This window comes from Chelonoidis abingdonii, chromosome 2 (assembly GCF_003597395.2).
Source record: "Chelonoidis abingdonii isolate Lonesome George chromosome 2, CheloAbing_2.0, whole genome shotgun sequence".
Classification (NCBI taxonomy): domain Eukaryota; kingdom Metazoa; phylum Chordata; order Testudines; family Testudinidae; genus Chelonoidis; species Chelonoidis abingdonii.
This window is the reverse complement of record NC_133770.1, coordinates 231,825,338-231,847,648: the sequence shown is the minus strand read 5'-3', so window position 1 is coordinate 231,847,648 and position 22,311 is coordinate 231,825,338. Positions and strand designations below refer to the sequence as shown.

The 22,311-nt window shown below is 45.7% G+C and overlaps 1 protein-coding gene across 1 annotated transcript in view; it reads left to right on the top strand.

Annotated features, from left to right (window-relative positions):
* LOC116829566 (DGAT1/2-independent enzyme synthesizing storage lipids-like) overlaps nt 1-21,993 on the top strand; it is a 42,819-nt gene extending 20,826 nt beyond the window's left edge. Inside the window, exons 3-6 of the mRNA XM_032788436.1 lie at nt 258-451; nt 7,812-7,872; nt 8,286-8,425; nt 21,889-21,993. Of these exons, the coding sequence (XP_032644327.1) occupies nt 258-451; nt 7,812-7,872; nt 8,286-8,425; nt 21,889-21,993 (500 nt within the window). The remainder of the gene's footprint in view (nt 1-257; nt 452-7,811; nt 7,873-8,285; nt 8,426-21,888) is intronic.
* The last annotated feature ends 318 nt before the right edge of the window (nt 21,994-22,311 follow it).

Genomic DNA, 22,311 nt, shown 5'->3' with positions numbered 1-22,311 from the left:
CCATGCTGCCGTGGTTTGAAGCTGTAACCCCTAATTGTATCTGAATATTTATACTGGATTTATTACTGATGACTATGAAATCTCCAGTTTTATCAGAGATGTAATATGTAGACACACCTAAAATTGTTGAAGGGGTGGGTGGACGTGTGTGTGTGTTGCAGAGTTTTTTGTTAGATTTTATTTTCAATATGTGCAAGTAATTATGTAATGAGGTTTAATGCACCATATTGATCTCTACTGGTTATGTTTTATTGCAGGAATAGAACTGTATTTAAACCTGTTACCTGGAGTGCACAGTGGAAGAGACGAAAGTGTTGAAATTCTGAAGAAAGGCAACTTATTGAGTGTCGCACCAGGCGGAGCTCGAGAAGCATTCTGTAGTGATGAAAACTACAACGTCCTGTGGGGTAATCGCAAAGGCTTTGCTCAAGTAGCCATAGATGCAAAAGTGGTGAGTGGTTTCTTGTATGTGTCTATAAATATGTGTAATCCACTGATCAATGTGTGTTACACATGTATCAGGGGGTAGCTCTATTAGTCTGTTTCCACAAAAACAACGAGGAGACTGGTGGCAGCCAAATAAATCTGTTAGTCTTTAAAGTGTCACCGGACTCCTTGTTTTTTGTATGCTACATGCCCATCTCTGTGCCCAAGCCACAAAGAATGTGAGTCTATTACAGCTGCTAGCTACAGAGACTAGTTCTTTAACTGACACGTTCAATATTCATGCTTTTCGCTCTGGAAGGCCCTGATTCAATCCCCCAGATGATAGCCATCACATTAGCACATATGTATACTCTACAACACAGGGATCCAAAGACGAATCAAGTAATTCTGATTTCAAGTATGATTTGTAAAATGGATTCTCTTTCTAGTATTATAAAATATGACCTAAGAAGGCTCAAAATCAATTATTTTTATATTAACAGGATTATTATAGTCTAATGTCAGATATAAAAATAGCAATCTTGTGAGATTATGTACTTGAAGGATAACAGAGTACTTTGGTTTTAAGATTAATGGTCTCCAGTTAAGTAGCCTCTTATTTATCTGTAAAAAAAACTATTGTCTTATCAAGACTAAGCCTGATAAGTTTATGGAGGGGATGGTATGATGGGATAGCCTAATGTTGGCAATTAATTGATCTTTGACTATTAGCTGTAAATATGCCCAAAGGCCTGTGATGGGATGTTAGATGGGGTGGGATCTGAGTTACTACAGAAAATTCTTTCCTGGGTGTCTGGCTAGTGAGTCTTGCCCACATGCTCAGGGTTTAGCTGATCGTCATATTTGGGGTTGGAAAGGAATTTTCCTCCAGGGCAGATTGGCAGAGGCCCTGGGGGGTTTTCGCCTTCCTCTGCAGCATGGGTCACTTGCTGGAGGATTCTCTGCACCTTGAAGTCTTTAAACCATGATTTGAGGACTTCAATAGCTTAGTCATAGGTTAGGGATTTGATACAGGAATGGGTGGATGGGATTCTGTGGCCTGCATCGTGCAGGAGGTCAGACTAGACAATCATAATGGTAGGGAAATATGAAAAAGAATACTCAAAGCTAGCACTGAATTACAATTAATGATGGTGTGGTGCAAGCTATATTCTAGAGAGAGATTATAAGTTTACTGAGATAGATTCTATTCATGCTCCAGAACAGAGAACAGAAGGGTGTGCTGTCTCCCGGGTGCTAAGATATGGGATGTGGACCTGAGGCTGAAAAGGATCATAACAGGAGCGGGAAAGAATCCGTTGATTGTCCTTCATGTGGGAACAAATGATACGGCTAGATTCTCGCTGGAATGTATCAAGGGAGACTATGCCAGACTAGGGAAGACACTTAAGGAAATCGAGGCTCAGGTGATCTTCAGTGGGATTCTGCCTGTTCCTAGAGAAGGGCAACAAAGTTGTGACAAGATTATGGCGATCAACAGATGGCTCAGGCAGTGGTGCTATAAGGAGGGCTTTGGAATGTATGGCCTGTTCTCTTGGGATGGACTTCACCTGAGGAAGGAGGGAAATAGACTTTTAGGTTGGAGGCTCGCCCAACTGATTAAGAGAGCTTTAAACTAGGAATTTGGGGGAGATGGTTGGGAGATGTCCAGGTAATCTCCACGCCGGAATTTAACATTGAGAGGGAAGAAAACAACGTAAGAGTGGATACAGCCGTGGGCAAAAGAATGGACATAAGGAGGAAGGGTAGTGTAGATACCAGTCTAATAGGTGATACTGGTGGTAGAATGTCTGTGCCTAACCGGGTAAAGAATGTCAGTAAAGCCAAACACCAAAAATTAAGATGTTTGTACACTAATGCAAAGAGCCTAAGTAACAAAATGGAGGAACTAGAGCTACTGATTTAGGAAGTGAAACTGGATATTATAGGGATAACAGAAACATGGGTGAATATAGTCCATGATGGAGTAAGTATTGAGGCGAGGTGCGTTTAGGAAAAGACAGAAATAAAGGCAATAGTGGTGGAGTACACTGATATCAAATGATGAGGTGAACTGTAAAGAAATGAGAAGGGATGGAATGATAGACAGAGTCTGTCTGGGCAAAATCACATTGGAAAGAAAGCTACTAAAACCTCCCTGAGATAGTGCTTGGGTGTGCTACAGACCGCGGATCTGATTTGATATGGATAGAGACTTCTTTAATGTTTTTAATGAAGTAAACACTAATGGGAATTGTTGATCATGGGAGACTTTAAATTCCAGATAAGACTGGAGATAATGCTAGTACAATAATAGGGCTCAGTTTTTCTGGATATGATAGCTGAGGTATTTCTCACCAAGTAGTGAAGAACCAACAAGAGGGGATGCCATTTTAGATTTGGTTTTGGTGAGTAGTGAGGACCTCATAGAAGAAATGGTTGTAGGGGACAACCTTGGTTCGAGTGATCATGAGCTAATTCAGTTCAAACTAGATGGAAGGATAAACAAAAATAGATCTGGAACAAGAGTTTTTGATTTCAAAAGGGCTAACTTTAAAGAATTAAGGAAATTAGTTAGGGAAGTGGATTGGACTGAAGAACTTGTGGATCTAAACATGCCCTTGTGTGGGCTGTTGTAGAGGCAGTGGAGAGCTTCAACATTGAGAATTCTTGTTTTTCCATCTCAAAAATTTAAAGGATTAATATTAACACATTTTTTAGTGGAAGGGACTAAAATAATAATTTCTTAAAGGGCCCAATTTTAATTAAGTTCTCATTTTATAAATTATCCAGAATGGGTTTTCTGAGTCTTCAAGTCAATCTTTCGTCACAGTTACATGCTGTAAATTTGGGAGTTCTTCATACAAAGCATACAGGTTGAATCCTTGCTTTAAGTGGAAAACTGAGTAGATGCCCTACTGTCTGTGTCTCCTAATATACTGCTGTAAGACTGTTGTCCCTGAAATTACTGCCACATAAGTAGTGCAGTGTAGAAGGAGACTTAGAAAATATAATTTGGCATTGCCTGAAAGTACAGAATTATTGACAGAAAATTATAAATGATACCAAAAACATTAATGGACTGAGAAATGGTAAGTTCTCCCTGCAGGAGGCACATTTAGGAATAAAGAATAGCAACTTAAATGCAAAATCTCAAAACCTTTCTTAAAAATTTTGGCCCAGATCTTGGGCTGGCTGCTCAGTGCATCTCAACATGAGAGGTGCAAAGGTAGATTTGTCATCTTGGCACTCTCCTGACCCTGGGGCTACTGGGCCTCAGTGTTGGTGGTGCTTTGAGGATGCTCTATTTTAAGTAGGCAACCCTTGGCCTCAAGGGACCATAACGGCAACCATGGATCTCCAGGACATAGACACCTGCTGGTCATGCTTCATTTTTCCCAGCTACCCCTCCTCCTCCATGCTGGGAGTTGAAGGAGAGGGTATAATGAGAGCTGCTCTGATGTCTGCTGGCTGGTGAGTCTTGCTCACATGCTCAGGGTTTAGCTGATCGCCATATTTGGGGTCGGGAAGGAATTTTCGTCCGGGACAGATTGGCAGAGGCCCTGGAGGTTTTTCGCCTTCCTCTGCAGCGTGGGGCATGGGTCACTTGCTGGTGGACTCTCTGCAGCTTGAGGGCTTCAAACCACAATTTGAAGACTTCAATAACTCAGACATAGGTTAGGGGTTGTTACAGAAGTAGATGGGTAGGGTTCTGTGGCCTGCTTTGTGCAGGAGGTCAGACTACATGATCATATTGGTCCCTTCTGACCTATGAGTATGAGTCTCTGGGCCACCCAAGGACTCCTCATAGGCAGAGGAACTCCACATGTGGGTGGTTAAGCCAGCTTTAGGAAGAACTGGTGCAAAAGAGGATTGGGCTGTTTTTTCTAGCAGGCAAATATACTATAGTAAGAACATGGAAGTTATGAGTCTCCCCCCACCTTGTAGTGACTGGTTATGCAGCATGGGGCATGTAATGGAAATGGAGCATTGGACTTTTAACTTTAAAGTTTTGAAAAGATTGTAGATTCCCTTCTTAAATTATGTGGTAGAAAATCTGCAAACCCCAAAAGAAAGAAGGGGACAAAGTGACTATTTTAACCAGAAATTGGACTAATTTAAATTCAATATTATATCAGTGGAGTAGAGTGAAGAATTCTTCAGGTGTACGGTTGTTTTATGATGTCACAAGGTGCCTCTTCAGCTACCCAGTGGGCAGTGCTGCCCAGCCTGTTTTCATGTTCGCTGTCAGAAACTCACTCATGCTGTTTCCCTTTCACCCTCTGTACATTTACATTTCAGTTCCCAAGCAAAACAGAACATGACACAGGTATCCAGCAGGAGGAGACTGACACACAGCCTTCCTTTCCTCATGGTCACTCTCTGAGCTCTCATGCTTCCTGTTCCTCCCAGTTACTGAGCCAAATATCTTATTAGCCCTACAGTTAGCACCCAGATGTCAGTAATCATCTCACCAGAAATGGGTTATTGTCTTTCAGTAAGTCAGCAGCCTTCTCTGTGCTGCAGCAATCTCTGTGATCAGGGTGCTATGCGTAGCATTTTGTCACGTAGGTGTTACAATATCCAGCTTATGGTATTCTGGCTTATATTTTTTACTGCAGATTCGTTTGACTAATAAAGAATAGAGCTGTTATGACAGAAGAAAGGTGAAAAGCAAGATTAATGTGTAACCTTTCTGCCCCTCTGAGTTGGCAGCAACCAGGACTGGGTTCAGGATCCAGGGGTTTCGTTTCAATAACACGATAACTGGCTCGAGCCCCCACCCAGTGACCTGGGACACTTACATACCACACCCCACTGGGCACCTCTAGGAGGCAATAGTCTGAGTGTAGCAAAATCCTTTTAATAAAGGAGAGAAACAATGCGGCATCACATTGGAGAAACACCACAAACAGGATTATAACACAAACCATAAGCAAAAACCCACCTCCAAGTACGTTTGGCAATGTCCTTTCCCCCTTAGGGTCTTAAGTCCAATCACCCCAAAGTCCAAAAACCCGAAAGTCTCTGGTCAGTGCCACCCCAGAGTTCAAATGTTTATTTGCAGAGTTTTACCCCCCCAGCCTGGGTGGAAATGGGGGGGGGGAGTCCACACAGGGTGTTAAGGGGCACCTTACGTGGGCCAGGGCCAACTGCTCCGCCTCTCCGTGGAGTTCTGCTGCAGCCTTCATCACGACCAGCTCCACTACACCAGCTGTGCCACTCCTCCAGCCGACCCACGAGCGATGCCAGCCATCTCCGCAAACCGCTCCACTCCACTCACTGTTCCATGGGCTGCTCCAACATGCTGCAAACTGCTCTGCTCTGCCAGCCACTTAGCAGTAGGTCTTCAGGCTCCCCCACTTGTTAACACAGCACTCAGTGATTTCAGCTCATAGTAGGGGAGCCCCGGTGCTGGTGCACCATTGGCCCAATGTGAATTCAGCTCAGTCGCCCCTAGATGGACTCCTAATGGAATCAAAATTAGCTCTACTCTTTAACAGTGGAGAGAAGAAGATGTGCAATTGGTGTTCCAGGCCCTCAAAAGGGACCCATACCATCAGGTACAAACACCAGTCCCCAACCTCTCTCAGTTCACTGGCTTTTGGAATCTACGTCCCTTGTCTAGCAAGTACTACTTAATTGAGGTTGAGTCATCTCTGTCATAAAGCAGTCTCATAGTTCCTCATTCACATAATCAGGGTGACAACACTTTATTCCTGTGGCCCAAATAACAAAGAAATTGGGGATCCCAGAGCTGTCAAAATAACCATCCCAGGCTGCCGTGGGCTATGCTAGGTGGGGTAAGTGTGCCAATGCAAATACCTGAAATTCCTTTCCACACTCCCTGAAATTCTTTCCACACTCCCCATAATTCATCACCAGATGTCAGAGTAGAGCTCATCCTGACTCTGCTTACATCTGCACAAGTTCAATGTGTCTTGGAATATGAAACGTGGTCCAGGGAACATCATCCTTCCTCTCTGTTGTTAGTCAAATTTCTATAAACTGTATAGATATGAGTTGAAAGAAATACATTTTAAAGAAATAAAAGCAGAAGGAAAGAAGGAGTCGTCATCTTAGCTATGGGCTACTGCTTCAAAAGAAGAGGAGAGGAAATGGGAGCTGCTTTCCGGGACCAGAACTACCAGCAGGAGTGGAACTGCGAAAATAGGACTCCAGCCATCAGTGGTAGAATGGAGCCAGGCAATATTTGCAGGAAAGACAGGGATAAGATGTTACACAGAGTGAGAAAAGAAGGTGACCTGAGTTTCAAAGAGAACACCCAACTTACCTGAAGCCTAGTCAGGAGGAGCAAGAGATTTGGAACAGATGGCATGATGACGAGATTAAATGAAAACCACGTTCATCTAGTGTGACTTTTAAAAAAAATTAAATTGTTTAAAAATAAGCTAATTTCCTGATTGTTATTTTTCCCTCTGAGCAGTTGTAGGGATGTTGCACAATACACTCTCTGTTAAGATGCGGTTTACACTATAAAAAAATTTAAGAAGCCCCTGCTCTAATTCATATCTCTGATAAACCTCTTGGGATAGGAACTGAAGGGGAAGCAAAGTTCTGTGCTATGCCATGTACATAATAGGCACTCGATCTATAACAACGATAATAAAGACACTGTCACAGCATAAGATTTAGGAAGAACCTCTGCTGTGAGGTGATGTGACCTATACTAGCTCGATATGTGCTTCAGAAAGACAATAATCTGCATCATATTTGAGGAAAAATTATTTTCTGAGAAATTACAACTTAAAACTATTTAGTATTAAACGCATTAGAAAGGAAACATTAGTTATGCATTATCATCCTTTTTTGTTCTCTGCCCCAACATTTGCAGGCATTTCATAGTAAAAGTGGGACTCTTACACAGCATAGTCTGTTTTCTATAGGACTTTTGCAAGATTTTGTTACCAAAATAATATATGTCTGGATGATTTTTTGTCTAACTCACTAACTCTGACTTCTTAGGCACTGAAAAAAATTGCTGAACAAACTCATGAAACTGAAAATTCTGAAATGTGTGGAATTATTTTTTCTGCTTCTAAATGTTATATTGTCAGTGTTGTTTTGGTGTTCATCCTTTTAACAGCAACATGTGATATAGGTTCTAAGAACCCTCAGAAAATGGAGTCTCACCTGGTACCTAACTAGCTGTAGTTTTTCCTGACAAACATGTGACTCCTTTTGAGTTTCTAGTCATGATAACTTGTCAGTTTCATTTTGATTTAATGGGATGGTAAAGTTGCCTATAACCACATGATATAGATGCAGAATGCCTCTCTACAGAGATGATGAAATATTTAAAACAAAAACTGAGGCTGAACTATTGTACAAAGTCTTACCACTTCTTTTTCCTTAATTCTTAGCCCATCATCCCTTTGTTTACACAGAATATTCGGGAAGGATGTTGGACACTTGGAAAAATAGGTGAGATTTACTTCGTATGTAGCTTTTCACATTCTTTTATTTATATTTTCAAAATCAACTGTTTCTGGGAAATACTAGTCTTGGGAATTTCTTTAGACTATTTTGTTCTCTTTCAATTCTGGAACTGTTTCTTTGTTATGTAAACCGAAGTGCACATTGGTTAGCTAATATGAATATTGTATGCATTTATTGGACTAAGCATTAATTGTTCTCTACATGGTGACCCATCTTAACGTGGTAATGAATTTGCAGGAGGTAATGTAAGAATAGATAAATATTTTCAAGATTATATGCCCTGCATATTGTTTGACCTACTTTATGTAGCCTTTCATCAAACCCCTATCATTTAAAATTTGTTAGTTGCAATCCAGAACCATTGTGATTCAGGGACTCTGCTTTTTTCTAATTCACAGGGTTTTTTAGGTGGTTCTATGAACGTTCTCGATTGCCACTCATTCCTGTATATGGAGGGTTCCCAGTCAAACTTCGCACATATGTTGGAGATCCCATTTCATATGATCCAAATATAACAGCTACGGAACTAGCTGAAAAGGTAAGTTGGGTGTTCTCTTTGAAACTTTTGGGAGCCTACAGTCTTAGTTTAAATGACGTTGAAGTGGCCCATTTCAGACACTTAACACTACTCATTACCACTTTCAAAGTTATTTTTCCTCCCTTGGTATCCTGCTGTTAATTGAATTGTCTCGTTAGACTGACCTCACACCTGGTAAGGCAACTTCCATCCTTTCATGTATTTATACCTGCTCCTGTATTTTCCACTCTATGCAGCTGATGAAGTGGGTTCTAGCCCACGAAAGCTTTGCCCAAATAATTTTTTTAGTCTCTAAGGTGCCACAATGACTCCTCGTTGTTTTTGTTGATACAGAGTAACACAGCTACCATTCTGACTCCTAAGTTGTGAACCCTGTGAAAATGCACTCCATCAGTCAAAGAAATGAAAATACTTCTGTGAAGTTAGTTTTCAATGTAAGCAATCAGTTTAGTTGCCACTGAGATATTATCAGGATCATCCCTGAAAGGGAGGTGGTCCATTAAATAAATTGTCTCCTAAGGTGTATCTTACTTTATGAAAAACATTGGGGTCCCACCATGTCTTGAACAAAAAACAAAAACAAAAAACAAAAAGCAAAAAAACTTCTGTGGCACAAAATGTGTTGAATTTAGGTATCTTGATTATAATACTTCTCATTTTATTTTGATCTGAATGAAAATACTTCTTAGATTCCAATATCAGTCTCCAGTCCAAACAAATATATAGTCATCTGAGCTGTGCCACTCCTGAAAGACTGTGGGTCTGAATAACCCAGGAGACACTTATCAAGTTAGCATGAAGTTTTTCCTCTGGGAGATCCAAAGGGGAGAGAAGAAAAGGATTTACTGCTGTAAACTGTGGAACACAGTGGGAAGTGGAGAGCTAACACAAATTTCCTATCTCCAACCACCTCTCTTATTCCCATTAGACTCCTTACCTATGCTCTGCCACATACAGTTCTTCATCTCCAAATAGGAACAGCACGATTATGTGGTCAGGGATAGGCAGACAACCTCAGCAGACTGGTTTTATTTTTGTAGTGGTGATAATATAAAAAATGCCTTGCAGTGCTTCGGGGCATGAGAAGGCGCACAGTTAATATGTGATGTATTTATTTCTTTTTCGGTTGCAAGAGATTAAATTTGGAGGTCAGATACAGTTCCCTCATTGCACTTTCTTGACTAGTAGCTCATTCAGGAAGTCGTTCAGGGCAAACATTGAGCACAACCTTCCCAGCAATACTATAGGAGTTTTTAATGGTCCATGGCTGTCAAGTCTCCTCTTTAACAGCTTAGAGAATGAGTGTAGAAACCTGAGAAGAACAGTGCTCCTGCAGACTTTGCCTCTCCCAGCCTCCCCTCTAGACCGTCTCTCCCCGGCTCCGACCCAAATTATAATCAATACAATAGGGAAGAAAAGACTTACCTTGTTGGGTTGTCTGGAATCTGGAAACGATGTGTCAAGTGTATTAATGCAAGGAAGAAGTGCAGAATAGCTATATAGGCATTCCACAGTCATCAAGAAGGGATAAGCTTCCCTGTAGCCTACACCCCAAACCACAGATTACCTTGCAAAGCCTTTTTTTGCTTCGCTTCATCAGAGGCAAGTCCTTAGCCACAAGGCTTGGGGGCAGCAGAGGTGTTGTTTCAGGATGTCTTGCATCATAGCTCCTTGTCCTCAGATAGCTCCTGTAATCTTTTTCGGCGGGGCTAGAAGGACTGTACAATTATTGCCTCTTTCCTCCTGGTTTTTTTACCTTTTTCTATTTTGTGGTATCTTTTGATTCTGTAGCATAAATGCTTACATGGATAGAAGACGGTTGAGGAACTGCGCAAAGCAGTTTCTACAACTAAAAATTAATTCAAATGTAGTCAAGCCCTGCCTGACTTTCTGAAGGAGCAAAATACCTTTTCTGCTCCCAGATTTCAGACTGAGCCACTCATTTGGATCTGGGAATACAGGAGCAGATAGTTTCCCCCACCAGCATAAACATGATTTCAGCCACTTACAAGTTCAGAGAAGCATTTGTTTTCCCTTAGATTCACATAATCAACGTCCTGTCTCCCCTTCTCCCTCACCACCACCACAGAGGGGAAGGGCATCCTGAGTGTACAATGGGAAAAGCCAGGGACCTGAAGGAAACCAAATATATTAGAGTCTCCCTTCTCTCTGCAGCACCTGCCCTGCCTCAACACACATTAACATTTCAGTGTCCCTCAGCCGCAGGCCTGGGCACCCGGCAGGGGCAGCAGGTTATATGGGCTCGTGGTGGCCGAGCACCAGGAATATTCAAGGCTGGAGGCTATGCTCCACCAATATTTGGAGCTGGGTTTCTCCCCTGGCCCTGCCTAGAGTGGGCCCCGGTGCCCCCCTCCTGCCCCAAAGCATCCCCTCCCTGCCCCCAGCCTCAGAACTTCCGTGCCTGAAAGAAAACAGCCCGTGCCTCTCCCTTGCTTGTGCTGCTGGCTGCCTGCTGCTGCTTTTGCCTAAGGGCTATAGAGAGCAGCAGCCAGCAGACTGTTGTGGGGCACCTCAGGAGGCACTCAGGAGGGGGAAGGGGAGAAAGGAGTGGGGAGGAGGCACACACGTGCTTGGGAGTCCTTTCTCCTGTCCCCCGGCATCCACCTGGAGGAGACGCCAAGGGGATGTCCGGCCCAGAGAAGTTCATTTGGAGTGGACCTCACTCACCTGAGCAGCTGCTGGGGCTTACAATGTAAATTTGTAATATTTTCACTTTGGGCAGAGGCAGGGGAATATCTTAACGGTTCTCTGCATAGTATAGGCAACTATTTGTTTTGCCCTCTACTGATCCCTCCTGACTTGGAGTGATTCCCTCACCATTTTTTTCCAAGGACATTTTTCTGTGGCATATTAAGTTTGTTTTGCAACAGAAATGACAGGTATCTTTAGCCTTCACTTCCCTTTCTTTGGTATTGGAACTGACTAGTGATGTCTCACAAGGCTGTATCCTAAACTGAAACTCTTCAAACACAATCCCAATTTATCTAAAAAAAAAAATATAAAAATCTAGCCTTTGTTTGATTTATGGGTGAGAGGAACAGAGGGAATAACAATTTGTGGGTAGTCTTGGGGACTGTTTGGAGGGAAACAGAGATTTATCTCAGGATATCACATAAGGCTGCAATACTAATTTAATCTTACAGTGATTTTATCAAGTTCTTCTGAAAAGAAGAATAGAAAAGTCTATTTCTAATGATAAATAGATGGAAATAAAATCCCTGAGGCCGGCAATGCTCTGTTCCTGTCCTCTGTTGCCCCAGAAATTGGTCACACCCACTTTCTTTTAGAGTTCAGTCTCTATTTTATTACAAACCCTTCTCCCACACCAGTACAGTGCAACATCACAGTTTTTAATTCCTACAGTTTTTAGTCCCTCTTTACCAAGACCTTAGGAAATGAGATCTCCCTGTTTTGGAAGCTGTTTCAGTCTGGTTCAGCTAGTCCAGTCTTCCCGTCTTGTAACACTTCCTTCCTAGTTTAGCAGGTTAGTCAGCTGAGGCCTAATTTGTTCCTTATCTCTGCAGCATCACTTTCTGATTAGCTACTTGCTCAATCAGCCATCACTGGGAAACTAATTCAGGCTAATTCACCCATCAGGCCTCAGCCCTCTGTCACAAGAAGCTACTAGCAAAATGGTCTCACATTTCAGGCCATTTTGAAATATGTAAACTCAGAGGTAGTTTCTCTTGATTTTTTTTAAAATGGAAAATAAATCAAATAAAATATATTAATACAATATGAAATTAAAGACAGAAAAGGTCAATATTTGCACAGTGACTTGAGGAGATCTTCCAAGAGACAAAAGGGAATTAGATGCCAGTTCCCACTGACTTCCATTGACTACCCTTTGTGCCTTTTGAGTCTGTCCCTGAATCTGTACTACACACATTATAGTCAAGTCCTACTCTTCAGCCTACTGAACACTAAATACCTAGCAGAACCCTTCAAAATGAGTAACAAGGAACCACACTCCAGTCACTTTATCCCTTGCATGGACACATATCAAATAGAGACAGGATGGGTGAGGTAATATCATTTATTGGATCAACCTCTGAAGGTGAAAGAGACAAGCTTCTGAGCTACACACAGCTATTCTTCAGTTTGGGAAAGGTACTCAGAGTATCACTGCCTAATACAAGGTGGAGCAGATTGTTAAGCATAAGAAGTTAACATATGTGGCAAGAGACTGTTCAAGATGAGGTGGACAATTACCACATCGGCAGTCTTAGGACAAAGGAGAGTTAGTGGTTCATAGACTGTGTTAATGAGACATAAAACCAGCTTCTGCATTGAGGCCATGATTTTTAGTGTCTAGCAAGGTTATGAATTTAAGCTCCCAGTCTTGTCTTTTGAAGATGTTATGCAGGTTTTCCTTTGATTACAAAGACAGAGAGGTCAGATATAGAGTTGATCATTTCAGGAAAAGTGTTCGCCCATGAGTTGATTAGGGTATTTGTTCTTTTATTATTGGGACTAACAGTTACAACAAGATATATAATTACACATCTGCAGATGATAAATGTTATGAGACAGATCCTCAGCTGGTATGAATTGGCTGAGGTTCTGGCCTTACTGGAGCACTGTGGGGCGTTAATTCTACTATCAGAAATGTTTTTCATTTCCTGACTCCCATCCATTTCTATAATTTAGAAAATCTTGGTCAATATATGTGCCTAATCTTAGGCTCACTAATCCATTGTTAGGTGCCTGAATAAATAGTCTGATTCTTTCCACAAGCGTTGAACACTCAAGAGCTCCCATTGACCTCTTTAACAACTACGTTTTTGGATGCTGAGGTGAAGCTGTTGTGTCATTTTGGGTGGAATAAGTGGGCCCAGAGAACTGGAGGTGTTTACATGACTGTTGTTATACAACACGAACCATTTTAAACGAGGTTTGGGGTCCTGAGTACAGAGACCTCAGGCTCTTAGTTATTGTGGCAAACACACTAGAAAACTCATAACAAAGGCTGGAAATGTATTGGCTGAGATACATGAAAGGAAAAGAATCAAAACAAGACAAAAAGCACTGAAATTATGTGATTATGCAAAACAAACAATCCCTTTTTCAGAGATAGAGGATATGGGTTAGAGTCTCTTGCTCTGTCTTGCAGCCCATCTTGGTGGGGAAGAGTTAGTTTTGCTGTTCAGTTTTGAATCAGGAATGATAGTCATTTTCCTGCTTTTGACAAAATAGACACAGGAGATGAGACAGTAGTAAAAGTTGGGGGAAATATGGCTTTTGTTGATGTTCTTAGGACACAAAGAGGCTAGTCAGGGATATCGTCTGGTCAGGTGCCTTACCTCTGCCAGTCCTTCTCTGACCGGCAGAGCTGGATGGACCATCTCACCTTGTTATGCTGGGCCATGTGGTGCTTTTGGTCTCCGGTTTAGGCAGAAAGCTGAGAGAGAGAGGACAATAGTTAGATGGTGAGGGACAGGAAGGGACACACAAGAGAGAGGAGGACAGAGTTGGACCTCATATGTATCAAGTTGGGGTCTTTGCTGGGACAGTGATGTTGGTTAGGCCTCCTCACTGGTGTGCCAAGGTCCACATGTCACAATGAAAATCCCCCAGTGGCAGTGGCAGTAGTACAAATGGTTCTTCTTCGAGTGCTTGCTCATATCCATTCCAAGTAGGGTGTGCGTGCGCCGCATGCACATTCGTCGGAAGAATTTTCCCCTAGCAACACCCGGTGGGTCGGCAGGTGCCCCCTGGCGTGGCGCCATTGCGGCGCCGCATATATACCCCTGCCGACCCGCCCGCTCCTCAGTTCCTTCTTACCGCCCATGTCGGTCGTTGGAACAGGGGAGTGTGGCTTAGCTGACCTCCCCTTCCCTAGCTCTTCACCCGTTTTTTGTCTTTATAAATTCATAGTTCTAGTTTTTAGAGTGTTAGTTGTTAGTAGTTATTAGTAGTTGTTAGTATAGTTACTGTATATAGATAGAGGGCTGAGATTCATTCCTCCTCACCCCTCCCGGGGCCCGGGCTCATGCCTGGCTCTCCCGGTTTCAAACAGTGCTCGGCCTGTTGCCGGCCGATGCCTACGAAAGACCCCCATGATCGCTGCCTGAAGTGCCTGGGGGAATCCCACCTTACGGACAAGTGCCGTATTTGTAAGTCCTTCAAACCACAGACTAAAAAGGAGCGGGACTCTAGTTTGAAGCAGCTCCTGATGGAGGCGGCCCTGACTCCTGCAGCTTCGGCACCGAGTGCACCGCAGTCCGCACCGGCCAGAAGTGCTCCATCGGCACCGGAGACAGCCGGTACTGCCAGAACACCACGGCACCAACAGTCTCCGGCGCAGAAGTCAGCCCGGCACCACTCCCTGTCCCTGAAGGCAAAGAAGCCAAAGGCTCCTGTGGCTGCATCTTCGGCACTGCAGTCTGAGCATGGAAGACCGAGCCGTCTGGCACCGCCAGCTGCCGCGGCACCGATGATTCCCGCACTGTCGACTCCGGCCAGGCAAGAGCCGTTGAGTCTGGTGCAACACAGCTCCTCGGCGCCTGCCTTGGTTGAGCTCGCCGTTCCCACCACGCCGGAGACTGTCGCAACGGCAATGGAACTGATTGCGCTTACAGAGCCTACTTTGCCTCAACCCCCGGCACCACCGGTGCGGGTCCTTTCTTCAGCGGGAAAGCCGGCGATGATCAGGCCAACGTCCATCGAGGCGACGAACAGGCACTGTTCGCGGTCGAGATCCCAGCACCGCTCCCGCTCATATCACCGATCAGCATCCAGACGCCGCTCGCAGTCCCAGTACCGATCCCCCTCTCGGCGCCGGTCGTACTCGCGGCACCAGTCCAGGTCGCGTTCTCCGGACCGGTACTCATGAAGGCGGTCTGGCTCCCGGCACTGTTCCCGGCGGAGTCGATCCCACCGTCGTTCCTCTCGGTCACGGTCGACCTCCTGGCACCACGCTGGTCGAAGGTCCCGGTCCAGATCTCGGCACCGGTATGACTCCCGGTACCGCTCTCTGGCACGGCGTGACGTCCGGTACCCACCACACGGACTATCCGCTCTGCCCTGGCCGTCGTGTCACCCTTCGGGTTCGTCCCGCCCAGACAGCGCTCTGTATGGGGATTTGGACCCCCATGCCCATGCCGTCCCTGAATCCCAGGGACTGGAACAACCACTTCAGTGGTCCTTGTGGACGCCCTGGGCCTACCACCAAGCCCAGGGCAATCCCATGACAGCGTCGCGGTCAGTGGCTTCAGTCCATCGGGTACCAGAGGCCACCATCAGTCGTCCTCCCCCAGCAGATGACGACGTTTCAGTCGCAACCCAGGACCCTGAGGGCGCAGCAGAAACTGACCCCCCTCTGGAACAGGAATCACAGCTTGAGCCATTGGTCCCGGGTCTCTCGTCGTCCTCCTCGCCGGATGAGGCGGTAGCGGGCACATCAACCTTAGGCCCGCCCCCCATTGACCTTCGAGCCCACCAGGACCTGCTCTGCCGTGTCGCACTGAGCATCAACCTCCAGGTGGAGGAGGTTTCCGAGGTGGAGGACCCGGTCGTGGACATTCAATCTTCCTATGCCCCGACGCGTGTAGCTAAAGCGGACTCGATCTGGCAATCTCCGGCCTCCATCCCTCCAACGGCCAGAGGCATGGAGAGGAAGTATATGGTACCCTCTAAAGGGTACGAATACCTTTACACCCATCCTCCTCCATGCTCTCTGGTCGTGCAGTCTGTGAACGAGAAGAAGCGCCATGGCCAGCAAGCCCCCTCCCCAAAATCGCGGGAGGCTAAGCGCATGGATCTACTGGGACGCAAGGTATACTCTGCAGGGGGTCTACAGTTGCGCGTCGCTAACCAGCAGGCGCTTCTCAGTAGATATAACTTATACATGGCTAACCATGGCAAATCACAGAATGGTCCGCTGGACTCCCCAGATTCCAGAGCCTGCTCGAGGAGGGAAAAAATCTCCCGGACCTCCCTACAGGCTCCCTCGATGCTGCGGATTCGGCGGCTAGGACCGTGCATCAGGAGTCACAATGCGGAGAATATCTTGGTTGCAGGTTCCGCGCTACCTCCGAACTGCAACACACAATTCAAGACCTTCATTTGAAGCCAGGGCCTTTTCTCTAAAAAACGGACCCTAGGCTCAAAGCCTCAAGACAACCGTATTATAATGCGTTCCCTCGGGATGCACACTCCGCAGACCAACGGCGGTCTTTTCGGGCCCAACCTCAACGCCCTACCCCCACCACCCCTCGACAGGACTTTAATAGAAGACGTGGCCGTGTGAACCGAGACACCCTCTGGTTTCAAGGGGGCGAAATAATGGTTCCGCCAAACCACCGCCGGACCAAAGCAAAACTTTTGAAGGTGCGGTCGAGAGCAAGCCCAGTCTTCCCGGACTCCTATACAGTTTTCCACTCTTTCTCTTCCTCCTGGCGTGGACCGACTACTTCCGATCGTTGGTCTTACGCACGGTGAGTTGGTGCCACTCTCAGTTTATTTTGCCCTTTCCTCCAGCCACTCCCGTCCTCCTTCAGGGACCCTCTCACGAGCATCTCCTCTGGCAGGAGAGCGACCGCTTCTCGAAATCAGAGCCATAGAGGAGGTACCTCAAGACTCAGGGCTGGGGTTTTACTCCCATTATTTCTTAATCCTCAAGTCAAAAGGAGGCCTTCGACCATCCTAGACTCCCGTGGGCTCAACGCCTTCTTAAAGAAGTGAAGTTCGCATGTTTCCTTTGGGACTATTATCCCGTCCCTGGATCCGGGAGACTGGTTCGCTGCCTCGACATGACAGGACGCGTACTTTCATGTCTCAATTACCCCACACAGACTACTCGCTTGTGGTGCAACGTCATTCAATTCACAGTCTTCCCTTGGCTTTCCACTGCCCACGTGTTTTCACAAAATGTATGCGGGGTGGCCGCTTTCCTCCGTCGTCAGCGCATATGCGTCTTCCCTTACCTGGACGACTGGCTTGTTCGCGGACCCCCGAGACCCAGGTCGCCGCACACGAGCCATCATGGAGCTGTTCGAGTGTTTGGCTCATGATCAATTTGACATCCATCCTTGTGCCCACTCAGAGGATGAATTAATTGGGGCTGTCCTGGACCCACGCTTGCAACACTCGCTCCTCTGAGCCGTTCCAGCAAATAACCACCGCCATAGAGACCTACAACTTCGGCGACCTCGGCCCGGGTCTGTCTCAGCTTCTCGTCACATGCGGCTGCACTTTTTACCAAGCATGCCAAGCTCCGCTCGCCCTCTCAAATCTGCTAGCCTCCGTTTACCGCCCACACAGAAAGCATGGACGTTTTCGTCACAATCCTGCCCAGGTCTTACACTCCTCCGCTGGTGGCAAAACCTCCTTGTGTGGTGCGGGCATGCCATCCACCCAGGCAACCGTCCATGTCTGTGACAACGACGCATCATCTCTGGTGGGGGCTCACATGGGGCTCATCGGACACAAGGCCTTTGGTCCGCCGCGAGCTATCACTGCATATAAACATCCAGAGCTACGGGCAGTCCGCCTCGCCTGTCAGGCCTTTCTTCACCACCGCGAGGCCGTTGTGTTTTAGTGCTCACGGACAATACCACGTGATGCACTATATAAACAAGCAGGGAGGACCCGCTCTCTTCCCTTTGTCAGGAGGCGATCAGGTTATGGGAATTCTGTATAGCCCACTCCATGGATCTGGCTTCCTTCCTCCAGGGGTCCAGAACACGTTAGCGGCCACTCAGCAGGTCATTTTAGCCCACGAGTGGTCACTTTGACGATGTAGCTCATTCTCTCTTCCAGAAGTGGGGCTTTCCCCACGACCTCTTCGCCTCCCGCAGCAACCGAAGTATCCCAGGTTCTGCTCCTTTGCGGTCTCGCCCGGGCTCGATCTCAGACGCCTTCCCATGTCTTGGTTGACCACCTGCTGTATGCCTCCACCCTTCCGTTAGTGCACAAGGTCCTGGTGAAGCTCGCAGGGACAGGGCTCGAGTGATTTTGATCGCCCCAGCGTGGCCTCGCCAACACTGGTACACCACGTGGGGACCTCTCAGTAGCCAGCCCCGTTCCCTGCCTCTCCATCAGGACCTGATTTCCAGGACCACGGCAGACTTCTTCATCCCGACCTGCAATCCTCCACTGACGGCGTGGTTCCTGAGTAGTTGAGTCGCTCGAGCTGCATACTCACCCCCAGTGCAGCGAGTCCTCCTGGGTAGCAGGAAACCATCCACTAGAGCTACTACATGGCCAAGTGGAAGAGGTTCTCTGCTGGTGTCAGGCACACCACGCGACACCTGCACAGGCTCCATCCATGTAATATTGAATACTCTGGTACCTCAAGCAGCAGGCCTCGCACTCTCATCCTTGCGCGTACACCTGGCTGCCATTTCGACGTTCCATCCTGGAGAAGGAGCTTCCTCTGTTTTCTCTCACCGATGGTCGAGTTTCAAAGGGCTGAGCGCCTTTCCCAGGTCCTGCCCCGCCTTCCTGGACCTCAATTTGTTCTGTCGAGACTATGGCCCCTCGTTCAAACCTGGCACCTGCTCTCTCCTGTATGTAGATTGCCACGTATTTGCAGGGGCAAAAAAAAATGCAGGCCTGTTATTTCCAGGCTGCACGTGGCAACAGCTACATAGGTAAGAGATGCAAGAGAGTATGGGTCACGAGGCAGACTGCAGACACACACACACACACAACTAAAATCAATCAATTAAAATTTTATTGGGATAGTTACAAGGGTAAGAAGCAGCTATGATTAGCTAATAGAGTAACAAAACCTAAACACACAATGCCTAAATATCTACTAACAATATTTACAAACAAATGCAGCATTTAGTAATAACTGATACTTACAAATACAAACAACAACTCACGACCGGCAAAACGTAGAACTCTATTTGAAACACGTGAGCTGAGAGAGAGGCTTCGAGGTGATCAGGCTCGGTTACGCATACACGGCATACACGGCATACACGGGATACACGGGACACGTTTTCTCCTCTCTCTGCCTGCACATGGCAGGCAACCCCTAAAATACCACTATGACATCACAGAAGTGTCATAGTGAACAGACCCCAAAACCTGTGTGTCGCCTCGATTGGCACAAGCAATGTTTACACCAAATAGGGGAGAGGTGCCAAAAGTCTGGCTTTGCCCCCAAAGGTGAGGTAGGCATATTGTTTTAGAATGGGTCCAATACTGAATGACAAAAGAAGAGGCCAGGCGAATACGGTATGGCAAGTGATACAGGATGCAGACAGGAACCCATTCTAACACTGTATTATCGTGGAAGTGGTGTTCCTTGTAGCCATTACATCGACTAGGAGAGTTTCGGAGCTTCGCGCTCTCATGGTGGACCACCTTACACGATATTCCACAAGGACAAGTGCAGCTGCGCCGCATCCGGCTTCCTTCCCAAGGTGGTTTCACCTTTCATCTCAACCAAGACATATCCTCCCGTCTTTTTCCTAAACCTCACGCATCCCGTAGAGAGCAGCAATTACACTCGCGGACGTAGCGTAGAACACTAGCATTCTACATTGACCGCACCAGACCTTCTGTAAGACGCCCCAATTTTTTTGCGCCGTGGCAGACAGGATGAAAGTCAACCGTCTCGTCCAGAGAATATCGTCTTGGGCACGGCGTGCATTCGAGCGTGCCATGATTAGCTCACACCTCTCCAGGCCGAGTGACTGCACATTCCACCAGGGCTCAGGCCTCATCGATTGCCTTTCTAGCTCGTGTGCAGATCCATGAGATATGCCGTGCAGCTACGTGGTCTTCGTGCACACCTTCTCCTGCCCATTACGCCTTGGTACAACAATCCAGGGACGACGCAGCTCTGGCTTGGCTGTTTTGCATCGGGCATGCCCACTCCGACCCCCGCCCCCCTAGGTAAGGCTTGGGATTCACCTACTTGGAATGGATATGAGCAAGCACTCGAAGAAGAAAAGATGGTTACTCACCTTTGTAACTGTTGTTCTTCGAGATGTGTTGCTCATATCCATTCCACACCCGCCCCCCTTCCCCACTGTCAGAGTAGCCAGCAAGAAGGAACTGAGGGGTGGGCAGGTCGGTTGGGGTATATATGCGATGCCGCAACGGCGCCACACCAGGGGGCGCCTGCTGACCCACCGGGTGTTGCTAGGGGAAAATTCTTCCGACGAACGTGCACGCGGCGCGTGCACACCCTACTTGGAATGGATATGAGCAACACATCTCAAAAAACAACAGTTACAAAGGTGAGTAACTGTCTTTTTTTCCTTTCTCTCACAAAGTCGCTCTTTAAAAGGATCCCCAAAGGGGGTGATGGGCAGAATAGCCCATCCTTTTTTTATTTGTCCACCAGTTAGGACTAATTTGTAAAGTACCAATTTTGGTCCATTGAGTTTCAGTTCCATACTCCTCTTGTTTATCAGACATGATTTTAAACACAGTCCTTGGGTGGTAGCAGTAGATCCTCTCGGTTTAATTCAGATGTCTCCTTTTTCCTTCTTAAATAATGTTCTATGGAAGGTGACTGTGACAATTATGAACTTTTACCCACTTTCCATAAGTTAAGCCCATAATCAGAGAAGGCCCTCTGGGCCCTAATCATTACAAGAAAGCAAGGGAAGGGTCTAGGCTGAATATTTATCAGATTTTAGTCTGAGCAAAAATTACAGTGGATGTGATTTAAGATGCCTGAAAAAACAGGGTTTTACATCCTAAACCTCTAATTTTATTTAATGATTTGATGCTTATTTTAATGAATGGTAAACATTTAAAATAGAGTTTGAAAAGGTAATAGCTGTTTTTGAAGGGGGAAACTGCCTTCTACACTTTGCTGCAGAGGTTTTGCTGTGGAAAGCCTATTCCGATATTTAGTTAAAAGATCTTTACTACAACTCCAGTTGAAAAAAAGCCTGTCAAACTTAAATATAAAATTAAATCAAGTCATACTTATAGTTTAAGGGCTCAAACCTGCAAACATAAGTGAATAATTTCAATCGAATATGTAGTCCTATTGAAGCTAATGAAACGCATGCATCTGACAAAGTGGGTATTCACCCACGAAAGCTTATGCTCCATCTGTCAGTCTATAAGGTGCTACAGGGCTCTTTGTCGCTTTTCACAGATCCAGACTAACACAGCTATCCCTCTGATTCTAATCTCCTGAGTTATTCATGTCCCTCAGGGTTTGCAAGATGAGGTGGTAGTGAGCTCACATTTCCATGGCACTATTGCATATGTAGATTTAGCTGTTTTGTATGCTTGGTTATCACAAGGAAAAATACGCTGGTGAGTGGGAATGAGACTATCCCTCAGCATGAGCTTCATGGGATCTTCTGAAGGATTTACCCTTCCTGCCCTCTCCTCCCACAACATTTTCCACAGAGTTTTATATATACCTTTAATATCCTTGGGAAAACTAGAAGAGAATGATGACTGAAGTGGTGATTCTTGAAATATAAAAAGTTTCCCCTCTTTCTTTCTCTTAACAGACAAAGATTGCCATTGAAACGCTAAGAAACAGACACCAGAAACTACCAGGAAGTATACTAAGAGCCCTGTTGGAACGATTTGATAAACATCAGAAAGAAGACTAGTGTATTTAAATATTGTCCTTAAATATTAAAACCTGTTATTGTAACTTGTGGGAAGAAAAACTGTAGTTTTCTTAAAAGTACAAGAGACTGCAGACTACATGTATCAAGCGTTCAGTCGTATCACTGCCTTAAAATCTCTCTCTCATCTGGTCTGGCAATTTCAATCCAAATAATAAAAGAAAAGGAAATTAAGAGGCTCATTATCCTGAGGGGAATTGACTCGAGATTGTTAAACCAGATGACAGCAGACATTATTCTGATATAAAAGTTAGAGCTTGTGTAGCATTTGGAGCACACTGTGGGGAGCTGATTACAGAG